At 44.0% G+C, this 23,732-nt stretch overlaps 1 protein-coding gene across 1 annotated transcript in view; it reads left to right on the top strand.

Annotated features, from left to right (window-relative positions):
• Positions 1-595: 595 nt before the first annotated feature.
• LOC126230311 (farnesol dehydrogenase-like) overlaps positions 596-23,732 on the top strand; it is an 87,138-nt gene continuing 64,001 nt past the window's right edge. Inside the window, exon 1 of the mRNA XM_049942387.1 lies at positions 596-756. Within this exon, the coding sequence (XP_049798344.1) occupies positions 625-756 (132 nt within the window). The 5' untranslated portion in view covers positions 596-624. The remainder of the gene's footprint in view (positions 757-23,732) is intronic.

Raw genomic sequence — 23,732 nt, forward strand, 5'->3', positions numbered from 1 at the left:
GCGCCACTTCGCTCGGTTTTGCCCTACGTCCGCCCCTAAGACGTTTTTCTCACATGAATACTACTGTCCCTCGTATTTTAACACTGGAGTGCGTTTCCTGTTGTTGCACCATTTCACTCGCACACTGTGATGCACCTCTTATTCGTTCCGGAGGAGAGCAGAGGTAGTCTCTTATGACACTGCGAGAATTTTGTTGCGCAGTGGTCTTAGAGTGTGACAACATGTGTAACTTACTTTTTGAAACAGCCTCGTATCATCTAAGTTGCCACCGAGGTTGCCGGCTATGGTCAGATGGACTGAAACTGGTATGAAATAAAGGTATGTTTAGTGGCAACCCAAGGTGTTCTACGAGAAAGACATTCTTTAAAAATCTGTCGGAACCATCGTTCTGATATCCATAAATGATTGCGAGTATAGGTGTCGAAGTGACTGAGCCCAGTATAATAGGAAACAACTCGGTTGGAACCGGACGAAGTTCGTCATGCTGAACATGCAGAATTTAATCTGAATTCCGAGAGCGAACGAGGACAGCTATCGTTATCGTGTTTACGCGTGCGACTGGGTCACGGCGGGGTGGCCCCCTTTAGCAGCCGCAGCGGACGGCAGACGTCTGCAGGCATCGGCATGGAGCGGTACGCAGGCCGCGTTGCCATGGTGACGGGAGCCAGCTCCGGCATAGGGGCCGCCGTGGCGCGCGCTCTGCTGCAGCGCGGGGTCACCGTCGTGGGAGTCGACCTGCGTCTCGACAGGATGAAGGTGCGTGCGCCTGTAGCGGACTCAGTACTGATGACCGCTCACTGTATTTCAACCCCGAGCGTGCTCTTCACAGACGACAACAACAACAACGAGGAATAAGACGTCGTCCTGGTAGCACATTTCCTCAGGAGGGCCACAGGTGTCAGTCTCGGGCCCGGCGTTATTCTCATTCTATGTGATGACATCTCGTCAGCTGCGTCCTTTCGTAAATGTTATTTCTATTTCGATGATCTCCAGTTTTACCCAGGTTTTCAGCATTGGATGGACTCAAGCAGTTGTAGCACATCAGGTTTTGAGACTTCTTCGCGTTTAGTTTGAGATACAAATAAATTAGGTCTGAATTCCGATATCGGTTAACTTGTATACGATGGTTTTCTTTAAAATGTATCAAGTTTTCTGCAGGTCTTATTAACGTAAGACGAACCAACAGCATCAGAGCCTAGAAGTAAATACTTCAAAGCAAGTGCGCTGTAGTTTCGCACACGAGCTATAACTTGACGTCTGCTACAGATGTGGGCAAAAACAACAATCCAACTGACGGAAACAGAGTGGGTAGCGTATCACTGTATAGACCGCAAACGTCACTTGGTCTGGAGCCCGTTTAAGAGGTTTGTTTGTCAACTAACCGTAATACTGTGCAATACTTCATATTGCGCAATATTATTGACCATCTGTAGATAACATTTAAGGCGACGCAAGCTGTTATGCAATATATTGACGGATCTGCTGAAATTAGAGTTTTAAAGAACAAGCTACTTATACACAATTAGACTGTATAGTCTATGGCTATCTTTCTCAGCTTAGTCCCATATGCTAAACTGTTTATTTTGCACAATTTATTGCGTTGTCAAGTGGAAATGGCTTCGAAATCAGTGGAACAGACGCTATTTCGAGAATCTGTAAATGTTATGATGCGAGTTGGTAACCTTTATGTTTCAAGGAGCCAAATGTTACGTACTCGCTGCTAATCATACATGGGTGGAAAGTGGCGAGAGGAATCTGTCCCCGCCGGCCGCGGTGGTCTAGCGGTTCTAGGCGCGCAGTCCGGAGCCGAGCGACTGCTACGGTCGCAGGTTCGAATCCTTCCTTGGGCATGGATGTGTGTGATGCCCTTAGGTTAGTTGGGTTTAAGTAGTTCTAAGTTCTAGGGGACTGATGACCACAGATGTTAAGTCCCATAGTGCTCAGAGCCATTTGAACCATTTTTTTTTAATCTGTCCCCGTAGGAATCTGAACAAGCAAACACAAGATGAGGTGTTGCGAGGGCACTTCAAATAAATTACATTATTGACAACAAGTTGAGTATCATTTATTTGCTCACTTGTGGCAGACGCGGCTAGCTATGGGACAGAAACGGCCCGACGCGGGTTTACAAGTCCAATGAATGTTTGCCAGTACAACTCGGTGTAACGTTCAGCACCCACTAGCAGCTAGAAGTGGTCTTATAGAAGACTGGTGCCAGGTGTCCGCCGCTTACAATACCCTCCTGGGGGGGGGGGGGGGGGTCTTCACTGCTCGGCAACCTGGAACTGCTTCATTGGTGGCGATGTTCAAAGCGCCGTTCGCGGCGGCGGCCGCAGGAATCTTCGAGGCACCCGCTCCGAGATGATCTATAAGCTGCGATACTACCGGGAAGTATACACGGGTTTCTCAGCCTCACGTTGCGTTAAATGGAACTAGTATAGTAATCACCAAAAGAAAACGGGGAAAATTTACCCAGAAGCAAATAAGCCTCAATTATAGCTATGGTCAGGCGTATGGACGGGTGGCTGTTGGTGCGCTGCTGCCATACCGAGAGCCACAAGCACCTCCGATACTCGTAATAGTTTCTGCTTAATATAATTGTGTTTTTTGCGGTGAAACATTGATTTTGACTAAGTATAACATATCGTCGTGAAAGAAATGTATGTGAACGTTATTCGAATTTAAAAATATTGTACACACCTTGCCATTCAACACGTTATTTGCGTTTCTAAAATTATTGTAAACAACATTAGATATAGTTACACTTCACATGAAGGTATAATATGTAAATCAGTGAAAAAACGCATATCAAAGAAAAAATTGCAATTGTTTTGCTATTTTAAATTTTTTTAGAAAATCAAATTAGTTTACACTCTCTGCCGACCCCAGACTCATAAAAATCAGGGTACTCGGAGAAAGGAGCTATGCCAAGCCCCTACTTTGACTCGAATTCTGCCGTTAAGTACTTTCATTAATGGTTTTAAGTAACCCACTTTTCATCCAAATAGCGTACAGGACGCATGTTACATGAAGTAGGCAACGAATTCATCGTCTGCAAAAATTTAATTCTTGAGGCAACTTCGTCATTGGATGACTGTAGACACTTTTTGCTTGAACGCAGTCTCTTGTATTAAAATCCTATATCGTTTAAGGGGGATAGGATGTACAAAATTAAAAAAAAATTCACTTTTTCAAAAATTTGCACCTACAAAATACGCATATCTTCCTGAATAGTTCGATGCATAAAACATACATATTTGAGAGATTATAAGGACGATATTTGGTCTTCAGTGTATCAGGATGCAGCGCCACACGCTTTTGCACAGCATTCTTCTGCCATTCGTAAGTGAAGAATATCGTCACAGGAATTCTCTACCAACTGCTGTGATGGAAGCCATCAAACCTATATTCACGAATCTTGCAATTGAATACTTATTGAAGAAATTTCTTCATGGTGATACGCAAAACCCAAATGAAAGTTTTAACCAATCTGCAAGGGAAAGACTGCCAAAAACCATTTTTGTGGGAAGCTATGCACTTGCTATTGGTGTTTATGATGCAGTTTCATGTTTTAATGATGGTGTGCAAAGCAGGAAATATGTTTTACACGAAATGGAAATTAATCCTGGAGTGAACTGCATCAAAACTTTGTATGCGATACACTGAGAGCATCTAGTGCAAGCAGGTAAATCATTTTTGGTGGTGATAAAATCAAGAAGAGTGCATCATAGGAATGTGAAGAGAAAGAAAACTGATTTAGAACTGTCCAGCACCATAAGCAGGTTCTTGTTCATTTCCTACAAGAATGCCGAATACAAGCAGAAACTTTAACTGCCGTTTTCCGCAAAACACAAATTTCTGTGCTTGGGTACATGCAACATCTAAAATAAACATCCTATTTCTTTCCAACTTCGTATGCTTATTAAACAGAAACTCATTATTGCAAAACTCTAGAATTTCCCATATATATTAAAAACTCTGGTAAAAATTGAGATAATTAAGTATAAAATTTAAATAAATTCTAAACGTCATGTTTAGAAAATTTCCATTTATGAAAAAAAATGAATGAATTGTTACAGGTGTATGAAACTCTAAGAGATACCCTTCGATGAATTTTGCACAGCATACAAATCATACTTACATTTTACTTATGAAGAAAAGTGTACCCATAGCATCAAATGCAGGAAGTGAAAAAATGATGAAATTTCACATGTAAAAAATTATTTTGTTATGTTTTTGAATGTCCACTGCTATGAGTGTGTATCAGCATGACCAGGAACGATTCAAGATACAAAGTTTTATGAATTTATATGTAAACGTATAGACAGTGGAAATGTCCTGTGGTGCCTCTCCTACTCCAAGTCGGTGCGTTTGACGTCCTACACCCCCTTAATATGTTCCACAGATCTAGCAGATATAGTAAAATTTGTTTTTAGGATCAACTTCTTTCGCTATTTTTCTGTTGTTGGAAATCGCCATTGTAAAATTCATAGACTGTCTGCTTGACAAAATCTGTTGGTTAAAGAGCTGTTCAAAATGTTCAAATGTGTGTGAAATCTTATGGGACTTAACCGATATTATCCTGATGACCTTAGCAGTTAAGTAGTGTGTAAGCTTAGGGACTAAGGACAAACACACACAAACACCCATGCCCGAGGGAGGACTCGAACCTCCGCCGGGACCAGCTGCACAGTCCATGACTGCTAAAGAGCTGTGTTGTTTAATGTTATTCCCAGGAGAATTGATCGTTGGGATTTTCTCTCACGATACAGGCAAGCTAACGTACAGGCTCTACGTGCAAATGTTTCGGAAATCTTGCCTAACGAGCGCGCATGTAGATGCTAACACTACACCATCATCGATTGTAAGAGGTTTTAAATACTTGTAGGCAATGCGAATTACATATTAGCTTTGAAAAATGCAAATGAGCTTTAACAGCAGGAAGAATGCGACTGCTGCCGAAGTGCGTCTTGTTGGGAATCGCGCCCCACATGGGACGGTGGAAATCTCTCTCTTGCTGCTCTTCCATTTTCAACTTGCACAGGCAATTCAACGCAGTAAATAAATTATACAAATTATACCGCAAGATACACTTATTTGCTTCTACTCAAGACTGCCGAAACTAATAAGTCAGTTCCTCTTTTCCATTTCTCACTGTGTGAAGATCTACAGACCGATTCGATACTAACGCTAACTGGTCCTCGAATTTGGCAACGTTGGGCGCACGCAGTTGCCTTTTTCGAATGTCACAGAGAGAGTGGTAAGCGAGACTGGGGACTATCGCGGCATCAGTGCCCTTGCAGGCCCCCGTCCGTAGGCCTGGCTAGAGCTACATTACCAACAATTTATAGGAAAGAAGTACGTGTGCATCGAAAAGTGGAGTTGGTGCTGTTTGCCCTTACGAAAACTTCATAGGATCAAACATTTCTAAGCGTAATTTTAGTAAAACTTATGTACATTTTGTTTCTACAATTTGATCCAAACAAAATAATATAAAAACTAAACTTCGACCGAACAGGCCATGAAGGCCCAACGGTACCGACCGGCCGCCGTATCATCCTCAGCCCACAGGCGTCACTGGATCCGCATACGGAAGCGCATGTGTTCAGCACACCAATTTCCCGGCCGGTTTAGGCACTTTACGAGACCGGAGCCGCTACTTTTCAATCAAATAGCTGCTCAGTTTGCCTCACAAGGGCACAGTGCATCCTGCTTGCCAACGGCACCCGGTAGACCGGATAATCACCAATCCAAGTTCTAGCCCAGCCAGACACCTCTTATCTTCGATGATCTAACGGGAACCGGTGTTAGCACTGCGGTAAGGCAGTTGGAAACAAAATAATATAATGCAAATATAAGCACAAAAATAGATGTAACTAGCCCGCCCTGCTAGCCGCGCAGTCTAATGCACTGCTTCCCGAGCGGGAAGCCTGATAGTATTGATAGGGTTTCCCAAACTCTATTTCACGGGTAGTAAATAACTGCTCCCAGAAAAGCTATTAATAAAAGGCGTTTTGTCCATATTTTTCTTATTTTTATAAAAATGTGTGAGTTCCGTGTTATTATTTGTAATTTAATACTGAAATAATCACTAAATAAAACAGGATTTTCTCATTTTTAAAATTGTATTAATTTTACTAACCTTCAATATACGTGAACTTTCGGTTTTCCATCGAAGTAACAGGATTGCCAAAGCGCTCCGTCAGAGGGAAAGATTGGGCAACCCTGGTGCAGAGGCCGCTTAATGCAGATACTGGCAGGTGGGAGTTTGGGAGTTGAAAGTAGGTTTGAGGGGGAAGGGGAGGAGGCGCATATTGTCCACGAGGAAGCTGAGTTGTTTGGCGACATGTGTTAGTGAGGTAATAGGCAGTTATGTTGGTCGTTATGAATGCTGAGCCATACTTCGTTCAGTGAGATCGATCCACTGTAACACAGCTTGCACTGTTGGGAAGATAGAGATGATTGAAAGCGGTAATCCACAGCAGCGGAGATTCCTAATAGCAGAAGGTAACAATAGACCTGAGTTCGGTTTCCCTTTGTGAAATCACGTGGCCTTCAGCCGAGTGAATAATTAAATTTTTCACGTGGTCTTTGTGCAGTGCAGTACGCATGGATTGGAGATGATATGCGAATGAACCCCAATTAACAATGTACGTCCCCTAAGTACTTAGCGGACTTTGTTTCCAATACACGCTCTTTCATGAGATCTCCTCATCTCTTGATGTCTGGGTGCGGTATAGGCCGCCTTCCCGTCGGCCGAACTTAAGATCACGCGTGCCGCTAGTCAAGCCGCCGTGTTTCCTACAACGGCCACAGAGGCATGAGGGCGCAGCCACGAATACTAACGGCGCTGCCAACAATATGCAAGTATCCCCTCCCCGCAGCTCCAGCGGTGGGTCTACTTAAGTTCAAATATCGATGCACGGAGCCCCATTTTGTGTGTTTGTAAACGTTAAGGAATGGTTGACTATTCCGCAGATGACGAGCCCTGATCGCTACGAAAGTCTTTGTATATATTTCGACATTCGAAAAAATGTTAGCAGCTAAGGTTTACAGTGCAGTCTTCAATACAGAGACAGACGCTGCAACGGCAGCAAACAGAGTTATGTATTACTGTTAGGAGCAAGAAGATTCTACATCAGTGTCCATTAAAGAACCACAAAACGTGCAGAGGAAGTTACAATACTGGGCAGCGTTCCACTCATCCTTTGTGCAGTCAGCTAGCGTATTTGAGACTTACGGGAAAATGAATTCGTACGCAGAATGACGGCTGTTATGAGACAAAGCTATACTTGCTTAGAATGAGCAAACAGATCAGTGAGCAGTGTTGGTGGTTTCGTCAAACCGTGGGTGAATGGGACCTCATGGCCCTTCACGTGCTCTGGTAGCGTTAATATTTTGTACTTTGTGTATTGTTTGATTTTACAAAATGATTCTTAAGAAGAAATTCAATAGTTTAAGCACCACTTTCGAACAGAGTGTGTAGGTATTTGCATATTTTCATATTGTTAAAGTTTGTTGAATGATCAAGAGGGCTGGTGAAGAAAATTGATGAAGCCAAGGAAAACTGATACTGTGGTGTCACCGCCAGACACCACACTTGCTAGGTGGTAGCCTTTAAATCGGCCGCGGTCCGGTGGTATACGTCGGACCCGCGTGTCGCCACTATCAGTGATTGCAGACCGAGCGCCGCCACACGGCAGGTCTAGAGACACTTCCTAGCACTCGCCCCAGTTGTACAGCCGACTTTGCTAGCAATGGTTCACTGACAAATTACGCTCTCATTTGCCGAGACGATAGTTAGCATAGCCTTCAGCTACGTCATTTGCTACGACCTAGCAAGGCGCCATTATCAATTGCTATTTATCTTGTGATGCATGTACCGTCAGACCGATGTTCACCAATTATGGATTAAAGATAAGTATTCCAACAGCTACGTACTTTATCTGCTAGACTCAAATCCTTTAACTGTTCCAGACATCACGCCAGCCTGCGTGAGCTTAAACGCGTGCCTTTCGGCTTCTCCTCCTAGTGGCTTGGCTGTCTTGCCAAGTCGCAACAGATACAGCCGACAGCGACGAACAAATTATCCCTTTTGAAGCATTTTAAATGGCTGTATGCCTTGCCTTTTTTTAATATAATTAACCAGATCAGAAACTGGCTTTTTTGTTTCGAGATACCATAGCTATGTTTCTGAAGGACAGAACTAATGTGTTAATTGCGCACCCCAATGAAATTATACCTGCACTCCAGTACTCTTTGTTTCAGCTGCGTGTCACTGGTACGAGGGTTGGAATTATGATTGCAGAGGGACCACATTGAAATACGCACGGAAAGCGTTCAAGTAGTTAGGTACCCGTATGCACCATATTCATGAAAGTATTATCTTTCGTGGGACCCAGTAATCTGCTGATGGTAGGTTCTTTCAGCTTTGCAGGATCAAATAATATATATTCGTTTGTATCGATCAGACAACAGTAACACTGATTTCTTTAGGGCTGCACAATTTTATGGGTGTGAATGTTTATGTGTGCTTGCTCACGAGCAGATTGAACATAAAGTTACACAACATAATATTAGAAATATGAACTTTAATTCTGAGGAAAGGCTCACTGCTATTTCATACAGAACAACACACGACACAATATGCTTTATCAGGAAATAACAGATAACTTGTCTATATAACTTTGTATGTACATCTCAGCTGGGTAAAGTACTGTGCATGCAGTTTTGGAACGTACTTCCACAGGATGTGAAACGTAAACTTCCGGAATCACTCGTTCTACCGAGACTCCCCTATTACTAAGTAATTCAAAACGTCGTGAGCAGTGATATCTCCAGGCGGTTGTAAATAGGCGTGATTGCTTCTGGACGTCTATACGACCACGACCCAGTTAAGTTGGTTGCAAACAGACAAGTTAACGCACGTACGCAAAATCCCAACGAAGGCCAACGAACGACAGCCAACCGCTTCGTTGGCCGAGATTTGTTTGTTGCGTACGGGCGGCAAATTATGGGAGCCAATGAAACCTCTGGCCTTGGTTGTGGTTCGATCTGCTGCCGGTAACATCAAAACGTTGGCATTTGGCTTTGGGATCCCTCTCCTACTGTGGACGCCGGGACGAATGTTCGTTGGTTCAGCAGTGATTTGTTGTGTCTCTAAAACAGGTGTGTACTTAAATATACGAAGTAAGTGCGACTTGGGGCTGTCCTGAAAATCTTATTTGATTGACTGGTTTCACTCTTCAGAGAGCGACTCGTGGCTGCCGTGAAAAACTTAATTTCAACAGTCGCTGTTTCCCCTGCATGCGATGCCTCCTCTCGCTAAGGTTTTATATTTATTTTGTTCATCAGTTTTAATGCTCTCTCCGTATACCACTCCATTGTTTTTAGTTTTATCGTGAACGGGAATACGTAGGGGTCCTAAGAACTACGATTATAAAAACGAACTGAAATGACTAGAGGCGTGGAGGGAAATAACTCAGCTGTTAAAAGTACTGTGCACGATGTGAAAAAGACAGTGGTGTCTTTATTGTCGTTCACGGCATGAAGGTGTCAATAGTCACTCCCAGTTTTGTTTGTTTCTGCTGCAGGTGTTGCTCTCCTAAAAGAGAAATTTAAAGAGGTGTTTCATTTGGAAATTTTGTGGCCTACACAATTCAATAACTATTGGAAATCGGAAGTTTTTCTTATGAAAAATGGTATGGAATAGCCCATATTACAATTCAACTTCATGGTGGACATTAATTTTGTCCCGCCACACTCTTCCCCACTTTTTTTAAAAGAGAGATCGTCCACCGGTGTCGTTTCTTCTGCTTCCTCTTTTTCTGATGATGAGCAGTGAAATAAATGCTTGCGACGACTGCTAAATCTGATTGTTTCCTGATAATGCCGCTGTGAAATTGTATTTGAACCAGTATTTTATAACAATAACGAAACGGGAGCAACGTCGGAAGGTTATCAGAGGCAACTGCGATGCCACGATGGCCGAATCCATTGGCCCCAAGCCCTTCGTTTGGTGTGGACAAGAAGCCGAACGCCATTGCACTGGCGACCAACGTTCAGCGCAGACAGAGACCGAATTCCGATGGTCTTCGTTGGCCTTCACTTCAGTACCATAAGCCGTGTTTACTTTATCGGCTCCTCAGTGCACACCGCGCCCCAGTACCTCACAACACAGATTCAGTACTTACCATCTCATCATAGTCGAAACACAAGATCTCGTTTACCTAGTACTCCAGCTTTGCCAAACCATAAAATAAAAATGTTCTCAACTTCCTTCATCGTTATTGGTGTCCACCTCTGGAAGAAGCTGCCCTGCACTAGACGCACAATTAAATGCCCTTTTGCTTGTAAGAAATGGCTAAAGGACTTTGTTCTGTGTTCAAATAGCGTTCCCTAAAACAAATGCATATCGCCAGTTTCCACTGTTTTAGACAGCAAAGCAAATACTCCTTTTTCGCAGCGAGTCACGTCACTTTGTAACCTCCCCCTCACTTATCGACCTTAATGACAGTGAAATTTGGGAAAAACAATCGTCACCGAAGTTAATCTGTCGGTAAAGAGGGAGGAAAGGGTTACATCTAAATGAAAGGAAAAATGCAAATGAAACTGGTGGAAATTAATTTTGAAAAGGGGTAAAGTTAATAAAGAAAGTAAATGTGCGGCCGTTACGTTAACAATTAACTAGCGGTAATTAGATATTTGAGATTTGGGGGAAATTACGGTCGCCAGTCCTAAGGACAATTACTATAGTAACTGAAAAAGAAAGGTTATTACACATATAATTAGCACTAGAAGCGTGGCAACTGAAGGTTGACACGTGTAGTGTGAAAACTGAAAGTTTGTCAGAAGTAATAAATTTCGCTACACTCTGACTTAATTTAGCAAAAGAATTAATAAAACCGGAAAATCGAAAGTTAATTTAGTGACTGAAGTTAATAGTGAGTTTTGTTTCTGAAGCACATAGAAATTCAGTAAAACACGGTTAGTCCTGGACTACCTCAACAATCATTTCAAAAGCTACTTGAATCTACGCAATTTAGAAATAAGAGATTTAACTTTGAACTTGAATTAAATGATTCTGAACAATTAACAATAGTAAAATTTAGTACGTACCAAGCTGAGCTGCAGTCACAGGTAAGCTAAAATACGGTAACAAAACTCGCACTCTTAATTTGTGCTTGTGTAATCTAAATATTGTAGCCAGCTATGAATACTTTAACTGAACTTTGAAATTAAAGCAGTGAAATAGAATAATATTGCTTTAATGCTGGCGTTTGAATTTCAACGACACTCGGGTTCAGTCCGGAAAAGGAAGGGACCCTGCTTGGTAATGCAATTGGGACAATGAGCAACAAAGGTTCATGCTACGTTGCTGTAATTTTGTGATTTGAACAGTTTTAAAAGCTGAGGTCTGCCATACAGTTCTAAAACTTTACGTGCTTCCAGTCTTCCTTGTTGGTTGATTGAAGGTTTGAAGCCGTCGATCGAGGAGGTGGCGACAGTCACTCATTGTCGGCCGTCGCTGTTGCAGAAGCTGGATGTTGGCGCGCCTCCTTCTCGACACGGTCACCAGGCGAAACGGGCTCTTGATGTGCGCCAGCTAATGCTTCCGTCCGCGACACCGTGTCAGAAACTATCATAGCAAGTCGAGCGCAATTACATGCTGCCAAACCCCGAAAGCACGGCAACTCGCGGGAGCCTCACACAACACACCTGCTCTACTGCACTACCCCAGCCAGACTCCCTCTGCCCGCGCTCCACGCGACAGAGTTAACACTACCAAAGATCCTAAATACTTTCGTTCGTCACACGACCTATTGATGTATTCGTTCGATAGCATAGTTTTCCCTAGGCAAGACCCAGCGTAAAATACAAATAATATTTACAAAACAAACCAATTATACATCGACATAAATGCATAAATATATATGTGGTGTCACCGCCAGACACCACACTTGCTAGGTGGTAGCCTTTTAAATCGGCCGCGGTCCGCTAGTATACGACGGACCCGCGTGTCGCCACTGTCAGTAATTGCAAACCGAGCGCCGCCACACCGCAGGTCTAGAGAGACTTACTAGCACTCGCCCCAGTTGTACAGCCGACATTGCTAGGAAAGGTTCACTGAGAATTACGCTCTCATTAGCCGAGACGATAGTTAGCATAGCCTTCAGCTTAGTCAATTGCTACGACCTAGCAAGGCGCCATTTATCCTTTGATCATGTTACTGTACATGCTTCATTAGATACATAGCAATGTTCACCAATTGTGGATTAAAGTTAAGTATTCCAGCAGCTACGTACTTATCTTTATAGCATTCATTAAGTATCCTGTTTCAGACCTCACGCCATCCTGCGTGAGCTTATAGCGTGCATTTCGGCTTCCTCAAACAACACGGTGTTGGCACTTCTGCCGACACATCAAAACAATTACAATATATAAAGATACAGAAATGCCATATCTTGAGGTAACAAAACAAGGAAAAAAAATTATAGTACAATAGATGGAAATAGGAGGATATGCATTTCCAGCGTTACAACTTCCTTCTCTACTGTTTGTCATCATGTTCGTCTTTTCCTCCCTCTTCCGTCTCTGCTCTCATGTCCATTGCTACTAGCCCTCATTGTTTGAATCTACCTACCTGTAACTTGTCTCTATAGTTGTACACATGAACGAATATCAACTGTGCTTATTTAGTAATTACTGCAGTGCAGAGAGGGACGAAAAATGTTTGCAATTGTATGTCTTACATATAATGTATAACATGCTTGTCGTAACGAGTGAGATAAAGTACACTGCCTTCTTAGATGTATCTCCTGAGGTGGTCATGAACTTGAAGTGTGTAAATGCTCTGTATCTATAATTATTGTGTGAACAGCTGGCGAAGTATGCCAACGAGTAAACAAATGCATTATATAGAATTCCATGGACATTCGAGATTCTGTGTCGTAACTCTCTATTCCTCTGTCGTCTTCTTCTGTTGTTGGACTTATTACAGCAAGATGAACAGAAAAGAACGATTGTATGAAGTTACTCTATGTAAGTTGAAAATGAAGTAAAAACTATAGTTGTTCATAACTTAAAATTTGTGTACGGTATTCAGTAATGTATATACTTCAACTCGAACAGTCCACGGGTGCACTGCAGGTCCATAGTGTTCAACGGGCACAATACTTCGGTGATGAGACATGTCGCCATAGTCAGGTGCGACATGTCTGATAGCCGAAATATTGTGCCCGTTGAACACTATGGACCGGCAGTGCACCCGTGGACTGTTTCAGCAAGAAATACGCCGGGAGTAACTGAAGAATCACATATATTTTTCAACCTCCCTTGTCATGAATAGACGTGACCTTAACGGAATATTGACCAATGTTAAGCGCCATACTAGGAAACAATTAGTAATTTTCTTTCAGCTCATCTTCGAGACGACGCCGGTTAGGACACTAAACTTTCTTTCAGATTCTACGAGCTATGTGGCCGCTACGAATAATGTAATATATTTCGATTTCAGATTTTCTCAAGGTTGCGAGATTATACCCCAGGCAGAAAGGCCTGGTCACAGGATTCTAGTTCTAAAGTAAGATGTCATCTGCAAAAGATTATGCTTGTTATCTTATATTGGTATTCCAAACGAAACTACGATATGAGGTTACGGGTTTTATTACTTCAAATTGAACTGGAATACGAAATATTATGTGGTGCTATAAGCACGTGAGTTAGATATTCTCCAGTATACAGGGTGGTCCATTGATCGTGACCGGACCAAATATCTCACGAAATAAGCATCAAACAAAAAAATACAAAGAACGAAACTTGTCTAGCTTCAAGGGGGAAACCCGATGGCGCTATGGTTGGCCCGCTAGATGGCGCTGCCATAGGTCAGACGGATATCAACTGCGTTTTTTTTTTTCTTAAATAGGAACCCCCATTATTTATTGGTTCAAATGGCTCTGAGCACTATGGGACTCAACTGCTGAGGTCATTAGTCCCCTAGAACTTAGAACTAGTTAAACCTAACTAACCTAAGGACATCACAAACATCCATGCCCGAGGCAGGATTCGAACCTGCGACCGTAGCGGTCTTGCGGTTCCAGACTGCAGCGCCTTTAACCGCACGGCCACTTCGGCCGGCTATTATTTATTACATATTCGTGTAGTACGTAGAGAAATATGAATGTTTTAGTTGCACAACTTTTTTCGCTTTGTGACTATTACAGTGCCATCTGTCACAAACATAAGGATCACAATTTGTGACGAACCGTTAATTTAAAAAACTAACAGTAGGTTTTTTAAATTAAAATACGGAACATAGGTACGTTTGAGCATTTTATTTCGGTTGTTCCAATGTGATACATGTACCTTTGTGAACTTAGCATGCGTTCTCAGAAATGATGTTACAGCGTGATTACCTGTAAATACCACATTAATGCAATAAATGCTCAAAATGATGTCCGTCAACCTCAATGCATTTGGCAATACGTGCACTGACAATGCGCTGACGCATGTTGTCAGGCGTTGTCGGTGGATCACGATAGCAAATATCCTTCAACTTTCCCCACAGAAAGAAATCCGGGGACGTCAGATCCGGTGAACGTGCGGCCATGGTATGGTGTTCGACGACCAATCCACCTGTCATGAAATATTCTATTCAATACCGCTTCAACCGCACGCGAGCTATGTGCCGGACATCCATCATGTTGGAAGTACATCGCCATTCTGTCATGCAGTGAATCATCTTGTAGTAACATCGGTAGAAGATTACGTGGGAAATCAGCATACACGGCCCCCATTTTATCGACTGCAATCTAAATGGTGCAAATTATCCTTCCTCCCATAATGCCGCACCAAGGTCGCTGATGTTCCACTTATCGGACCCATCGTGGATTTTCCGTTGCCCAATAGTGCATATTACGCCGGTTTACGTTACCGCTGTTGGTGAATGACGCTTCGTCGCTAAACAGAACGCATGCAAAAAATCTGTCATCGTCCCGTAATTTCTCTTGTGCCCAGTCGCAGAACTGTACACGAGGTTCAAAGTCGTCGCTATGCAATTCCTGGTGCATAGAAATATGGTACGGGTGCAATCGATGTTGATGTAGAATTGTCAACACCGACGTTTCTGAGATCCCAGATTCTCGCGCAGTTTGTCTGCTACTGATGTGCGGATTAGCCGCGACAGCAGCTAAAACACCTACTTGCGCATCATCATTTGTTGCAGGTCGTGGTTGACGTTTCACATGTGGCTGAACACTTCCTGTTTCCTTAAATAACGAAACTATCCGGTTTACGGTCCGGACACGCGGATGATGTCGTCCAGGATGCCGAGCAGCATACATAGTACACGCCAGTTGGGCATTTTGATCCAATATCCATACATCAACACGATATCGACCTTTTCCGCAATTGGTAAACGGTCCGTTTCAACACGGGTAATGTAACACGAAGCAAATACCGTCCGCACTGGCGGAATGTTACGTGATACCACGTATTTATACGATTGTGACAATTACAGCGCCATCTATCACAAAGCGAAAAAAGTGGTCCAACTAAAACATTCATATTTCTTTACGTACTACACGAATATGTAATAAAAATGGGGGTTCCTATTTTTAAAAAACGCAGTTGATATCCGTTTGACCTATGGCACCGCCATCTAGCGGGCCAGCCATAGCGCCTTCTGGTTTCCCCCTTCAAGCTATACATGTTTCGATCGTTGTAGTTTTTTCGTTTGACTCTTATTTCGTGAGATATTTGGCCCGGTCACTATCAATGGACCAGAGTGTAATGTAATGTAGAGGTATTTCTCTTTTGTTTTGACGTCGCTTTATTAAAAGCTATGAAAGCAAATAAATAAAATTTTAAATTTATCATAATTACATTACAGCAGCCCACATAATTTTGTAAGAGATGGCCTTAATAAGCCTAATATTTCCAGATTAAATAAATAAATAAAATTTCTAAGAAACATTTGTGGGTTAAAACAGCAGTATGCCTTACAGACAAGCATTGTAAGATTGTAATAAGACTGATATTTCACAAAAATATCAAACATTGTTTACATTTATGTTTTTCGTGTTGTACGTAGCTTTCATTACTGTGCTCGACCTAAAATACAATGGCGGAAAAAAATCACAACACCAAAAAACAATTGATGTAGAGCAGTGAAATTTCGGGAATACATTTCTGTAGGTAACACATTAAAGTGTTTAACACTGCAAGATCAGTGGCTAACGTAAGCACGGGATAAGCTATAGCAATGTGAAATTCTGTTACATTAATATCTGGTGTAGCGGCCAGAATGTTGAAGGGAAGCACGCGAACGTGCATGCATTGTGTTGTACAGGCGCCGGATGTTTGTGTGATGGAGTTCCATGCCTGTCCCACTTGGTGTTTGTGGACGACGCTGGAGTTTTCGTCCGATGATGTTCCATACGTGTTCGATTGGAGACAGATTTCGTGATCGAGCAGCCCAGAGCAACATGTCGTCGACACTCAGCGGAGCATGTTGGGTTACAACAGCGGTACGTGGGCAAGCGTTATCGTGTTGGGAAACATACCCTGGAACGCTTTTCATGAATGGCAGCACGATAGGTCAAATTACCAGTGATGTACCAATTTGCAGTCGGGGTAAGTGAGATAACCATGAGAGTGTTCCTGCTGTCATACGAAATCTCACCCAAGACCACAACTCCAATGTACCTAGCACGCAGACAGCTAGATTTACGTAGTTCTAAGTCTCATAGTGCTTAGAGCCATTTGAACCATTTCAGGGCCTGTGACTAGGGGACTAATGACCTCAGATGCTAACCTGAGAACATCACACACATACATGGATTCGAACCTGCGACCGTAGCAGCCGCGTGGTTCCGGACTGAAGCACCGAGAACCGCTCGGCCACAGCGGCCGGCCACAGGCCCTCAACTGGTCCCCTTCTAAACAACATACGGCCATAAATGAACACAATAGGCCTCCACCCTGTCCTATAATGATCTCTCGCTTGACACGACTGAAGCCGCAAATGGCGGTAGTTTGGCTCACAAGGGAACCTCCCCATCGCACCCCCCTCAGATTTAGTTATAAGTTGGCACAGTGGACAGGCCTTGAAAAACTGAACACAGATCAATCGAGAAAACAGGAAGAAGTTTTGTCGAACTATGAAAAAAATAAGCAAAATATACAAATTGAGTAGTCGATGTGTAACATAACCCACATCAAGGACAAATGTGATCTCAGGAGCGTCGTGGTCTCGTGGTTAGCGTAAGCAACTGCGGTACGAGAGGACCTCGGTTCAAGTCTTCCCTCGAGTAAAAACTTTAACTTTTTTATTTTCTAGCAATTGACGTGTGTCAATTATCAAAGTTCAGGCACTCACACAATCAACTTCGCCCTCGAAAATTCCAGGACATGTTCAGATTTGCTTGGACATATGCAGGATTTGACACACGGAAAAAATTGGAAAACGTTAAAAACATATGTTTTGACAGAGCACAGGGAAAACTGTGAGACTGTGAAACTGTTGCATTCATTTGTTGCAGTTTATGTGACAAACTCTTATGTTTTCATCACTTTTTTGGGAGTTATTATCACATCCACAAGAAAACCTAAATCGGGCAAGGTAGAAGAATCTTTTTACCCATTCGCCAAGTGTACAAGTTAGGTGGGTCGACAACATATTCCTGTCATGTGACGCACATGCCGTCACAAGTGTCGTATAGAATATATCAGTCGTGTTTTCCTGTGGAGGAATCGGTTGACCTATGACCTTGCGATCAAATGTTTTCGGTTCCCATTGGAGAGGAACGCACTTTCGTCTACTAATCGCACGGTTTTGCGGTGCGGTCGCAAAACACAGACACTAAACTTATTACAGTGAACAGAGACGTCAATGAACGAACTGACAGATCATAACTTTGCGAAAACAAATAAAGTAAAATTTTCAGCCGAGGGAAGACTTGAACCAAGGACCTCTCGTTCCGCAGTTGTTCACGCTAACCACGGGACCACGGCGCTCCTAAGCTAACACTATGCTTGATGTTGCTTATCTTGAACATGGACTACTCAGTTTGTATATTTTACTTATTTTTTCCATAGTTCCACACAACTTCTTCCTGTTTTCTCGATTGATCTGTGTTCAGTTTTTCAAGGCCTGTCCACTGTGCCAACTTATAACTAAATCTGAGGGGGGTGCGATGGGGAGGTTCCCTTGTCAGTAGTACACACGCTACAGGGCGTCTGGCTCGGAGCTGTCCTTGAAGTATCTGATTTGAAACGGCACCTTAGTGGCACAACGGACTAACTGCTGCTCAAATTGCCACTGCGGATGCAGTTCGATGCGTCAAAGCCATACGCCGAACGCGATGGTGTTCTCTCGCGGTAGTGCCACGTGGGCGCACCGATTCCGGTCTTCTTATGACCTTACAGTCTGGCGTCTGCCGTTGCCGTCAGTCACGTAAAGTGGCTTCATTCCTGTCAAGTCTTCGTGCAGTAACGCAGAAGGAACGTCCAACTTCTCGTAGCCCTGTTCCGTAAACTCGTTCAGACGCAGTCAAGAATGCCTTTAAAGGGGAGAAAGACGCCAACACCCCACCATCATCATCTCACCCCTTTCAATGTCAAAGGTAACTAAATACAAGCTGTAACGGTCGTGAGCGTTAAAGCAAACCTGATTTTCGTCCTCATAGTGGCGCTGGCGCTGCTACCCCCGCTCTTAGACGAAATTTGAACAGACACCTGTCAGATGTGCGACATAAACGAAAGTTTGTGGACGTGTTTCTACAATTTCTTGTGTTGCGGTTTTTTTTCGTCAAGGTACCTGGACTGGGAAAAGAACGAATATTCTCGAAGTTTGTTGCTGCATCCAATATATATTCTATCGAGAAAACGTAAAATTAGTGTGAGATAAAAAATAAAATACCCTAAGAGGTACGATATTACTTCGCCTGTGCAACAGAAAATTCCGCAGCTGATGATTTTGTTGCCTACAGTTTCTACGAGATCCAACAGAACGCGCCGTTGTTAGGGAGACTGTAAAATTAATTTTCATAACACGTGAGACATCGTTTTTCTATTGACTGGAGGGACCGCGTGCGGCAGAGCGCCCAACGTGGCATGCTACCGCCAGGGTTCTCTTTCTGATGGCTCGCCTTAATAGAGTCGTTCCCAACCTTTCTGATACCATTATCCCTGAATGATTTCGTGTAGAAACCAGTACCTCGAACGTAGTTTGAACATTTGTAACTATCGGTTACATAATAAACAGATTTTTGCGGTATAATTTTAAAATTACAGGAAAATACATATTACACTACTTTGGAAAATATATTTTATTTGTTGGGAGTTCAACTAAAAGGTTCCAGAGACATTTTGGTCTCAAATATCTATGACGTATATATGCAGACTGAAGCGACGAATGAAAATTTGTACTCTAACGGGGCTTTTGGACGGCCGAGTAAAATGTTATTGCGTCCATTTGCTGTTAGGATGGGATGCGTGGGCGGTAGTTCCGGGTAGTGCAGAATGTGGAACACGGAAAACTTAGTTTTACCATTTATTAATAAAGACGGTGCGACAATGCATTACGCGCGTCTGGCAACCCGTCACCACCGTGTCGATAGCGATACATGTTCGCAACTGGCCGGTCTCAGACTGCTCTTTGTAGCCGGTGGCTGTGTACACGCCACGGCGCGCGACTCAGATTGCATTTCCCGTCAGCATGCAGACTGAAGCGACATTTTTGTAGATTAATTCTAAACCAAGATGTAATTACAGTAAGTGAAATGATTGATATTGCTTGTTTATAACGTTCTTTTTTATATTCGGTTTGATTTCGGCCATTGCACATCGTAAACCGTGCTCAAAGTGCAACCGGTCCCTTGCTTTTGTTTTCATTGCCACCGTAGTCGAGAATCCGCTGTCCTACTTGTATGATGTGGAGACTGGAAACAGTATTCTTATGGAATGAGATTTTCACTCTGCAGCGGAGTGTGCGCTGATATGAAACTTCCTGGCAGATTAAAACTGTGTGCCCGACCGAGACTCGAACTCGGGACCTTTGCCTATCGCGGGCAAGTGCTCTACCATCTGAGCTACCGAAGCACGACTCACGCCCGGCACTCACAGCCTTACTTCTGCCAGTATCTCGTCTCCTACCTTCCAAACTTTACAGAAGCTCTTCTGCGAACCTTGCAGGGGTGCTAGTTCTGCAAGGTTCGCAGAAGAGCTTCTGTAAAGTTTGGAAGGTAGGAGACGAGATACTGGCAGAAGTAAGGCTGTGAGTGCCGGGCGTGAGTCGTGCTTCGGTAGCTTAGATGGTAGAGCACTTGCCCGCGATAGGCAAAGGTCCCGAGTTCGAGTCTCGGTCGGGCACACAGTTTTAATCTGCCAGGAAGTTTCAGTATTCTTGTGCCTTGTTATGGTAATAATAGATTTCTCTAAAATAGAAGTAGCAACATTTTGGGGATAGCATGGTGACGAGTATCTACACTCCTGGAAATTGAAATAAGAACACCGTGAATTCATTGTCCCAGGAAGGGGAAACTTTATTGACACATTCCTGGGGTCAGATACATCACATGATCACACTGACAGAACCACAGGCACATAGACACAGGCAACAGAGCATGCACAATGTCGGCACTAGTACAGTGTATATCCACCTTTCGCAGCAATGCAGGCTGCTATTCTCCCATGGAGACGATCGTAGAGATGCTGGATGTAGTCCTGTGGAACGGCTTGCCATGCCATTTCCACCTGGCGCCTCAGTTGGACCAGCGTTCGTGCTGGACGTGCAGACCGCGTGAGACGACGCTTCATCCAGTCCCAAACATGCTCAATGGGGGACAGATCCGGAGATCTTGCTGGCCAGGGTAGTTGACTTACACCTTCTAGAGCACGTTGGGTGGCACGGGATACATGCGGACGTGCATTGTCCTGTTGGAACACCAAGTTCCCTTGCCGGTCTAGGAATGGTAGAACGATGGGTTCGATGACGGTTTGGATGTACCGTGCACTATTCAGTGTCCCCTCGACGATCACCAGTGGTGTACGGCCAGTGTAGGAGATCGCTCCCCACACCATGATGCCGGGTGTTGGCCCTGTGTGCCTCGGTCGTATGCAGTCCTGATTGTGGCGCTCACCTGCACGGCGCCAAACACGCATACGACCATCATTGGCACCAAGGCAGAAGCGACTCTCATCGCTGAAGACGACACGTCTCCATTCGTCCCTCCATTCACGCCTGTCGCGACACCACTGGAGGCGGGCTGCACGATGTTGGGGCGTGAGCGGAAGACGGCCTAACGGTGTGCGGGACCGTAGCCCAGCTTCATGGAGACGGTTGCGAATGGTCCTCGCCGATACCCCAGGAGCAACAGTGTCCCTAATTTGCTGGGAAGCGGCGGTGCGGTCCCCTGCGGCACTGCGTAGGATCCTACGGTCTTGGCGTGCATCCGTGCGTCGCTGCGGTGCGGTCCCAGGTCGACGGGCACGTGCACCTTCCGCCGACCACTGGCGACAACATCGATGTACTGTGGAGACCTCACGCTCCACGTGTTGAGCAATTCGGCGGTACGTCCACCCGGCCTCCCGCATGCCCACTATACGCCCTCGCTCAAAGTCCGTCAACTGCACATACGGTTCACGTCGACGCTGTCGCGGCATGCTACCAGTGTTAAAGACTGCGATGGAGCTCCGTATGCCACGGCAAACTGGCTGACACTGACGGCGGCGGTGCACAAATGCTGCGCAGCTAGCGCCATTCGACGGCCAACACCGCGGTTCCTGGTGTGTCCGCTGTGCCGTGCGTGTGATCATTGCTTGTACAGCCCTCTCGCAGTGTCCGGAGCAAGTATGGTGGGTCTGACACACCGGTGTCAATGTGTTCTTTTTTCCATTTCCAGGAGTGTATTTTCAGTTTGTTGCTCTGACGTGCTCTAAGAAATTCTTCTTTGGCTTGGACTTCACTGCCTCGAAATGTTCCTCCATTCGACGAAAATGGTCATGAGACCCACGCACTTGCTTATCGGTTCTCCAGTTCAAAAAAAGTTCAAATGTGTGTGAAATCTTATGGGACCTAACTGCTAAGGTCATCAGAATAATTTAGGTTAAGTGGTGTGTAAGCTTAGGGACTAAGGACAAACACACACACACCCATGCCCGAGGGAGGACTCGAACCTCCGCCGGGACCAGCCGCGCAGTCCACGACTGCAGCGCCTTAGACCGCTTGGCTAATCCAGCGCGGCTCTCCAGTTCACAAAAATAGTTATTGAAAGAGTTTGTTGCTGATAAGTGCTGATCAGTTCCATGGGTGACTGAGCATTTGTCACTGTTGGTGTCGAGCATCACTATCAGTTCTGGAAGCATCGAAACGTGTTGAACTTTAGCCCTGTGTTGATAAAGTTCCAACCTGCGAGGAAAACGAGCAACTTCATCTAGTGGTGTCAAAATATTCACCGTATTTCCTTGCAAGCCGAAGTTAAGTGTATTGATTTCTACCACGAAATCCGCTAAATAAGTCATGTTGAAAATAAATATTATCTGTTATTCTGAAATGGAACTATTCTCCTCTTCCCTCTAATTGCCCTTTCCAGGCACAAAGCAATTTATTGTCAACTTCGGAATGCGGTATGGAACATCTTCCATACAGATGTTTTATGGTTATGACGTGGCAAGAAGAGCACATTGTGAACCATATCCGAGATAGTGTGGCAAAGAAGTTTAAGGGAAATTCAAACTCATAAATTCTGAACTAGTATTATAATTTTCACTGCCTGAGCGAGTTCGTTAGAGAAATCAGGTGGATGTATTTTCATCGCCAGAGTATGACTGTGAATAATGCAGTGACTGAACATCGCATTTGAAGCAATTTCTTTTACGAGTGTGTGGAATTCAGAGCTAACGCCCAACATGGAAGACGCTCCGTATGTGCCTACACCTACCAACTTCAAACCAAAGCATCTCACTTTTCTCAACAAAATTCACCACTGATTGTAAAACATTTTTGCCGTGTGCAGTTATGTCCAGTGATTCGGAGAACAAGTATTCTTCTTTGGGGTAGACATCTCTTCTGTATCGAACACAGAGAAGCAGCTGAGAACAAGATGCAACGTTGTTCGATTTATCTAATTGCAGGGCAAGTAGCAGACTCTGTTATTCAGTTGAGTACCGTTTCCAAAATATCCAAACTTATGTACGACTTCAACATGAGTAAAACATATTTTTTTCTATTTCATCTAACAACACAATGAGATCTCCTAGAACTAGATTCAGCGTATCTAGTAAGCAAGGCTTGACGAGATCCCTTCCTGTTGTATGAGATTTCTTGGTTTTAACGATTCAAAGACCGATTAACTTCCAGACAGGTGCTTCTGGGACAGTGAGTATCCCAGCGAAAGAGACTTATGTCTGCATTGCCAATGTTCTGCAGTATTGAGACAGCGACAACAGGCAAGTGAATATCGCAATGCTCAGCCATGCAATATACAACGTGGCAGCTCACATCGCACACATTGCATTGCCCGCATCCGTGTTGAGGCAAAGGACGGGAGGAACAGCAAAGAAATGCAACAACTTGTAGCTCTTTACAGAGGAAACCGAGAATTGCGAGACCCTAACGACATTAATTATCGTTATAGAGTTGATTGATAATAGGTCGCGTATGGTGTCGGCTACAAACTCGATGAACAGAAGAACAACATGCAAACTTCGATGACAATCATTGGTGTTCAGAG

This window comes from Schistocerca nitens, unplaced genomic scaffold, assembly GCF_023898315.1.
Source record: "Schistocerca nitens isolate TAMUIC-IGC-003100 unplaced genomic scaffold, iqSchNite1.1 HiC_scaffold_378, whole genome shotgun sequence".
In the NCBI taxonomy this organism is placed as follows: Eukaryota; Metazoa; Arthropoda; class Insecta; order Orthoptera; family Acrididae; genus Schistocerca; species Schistocerca nitens.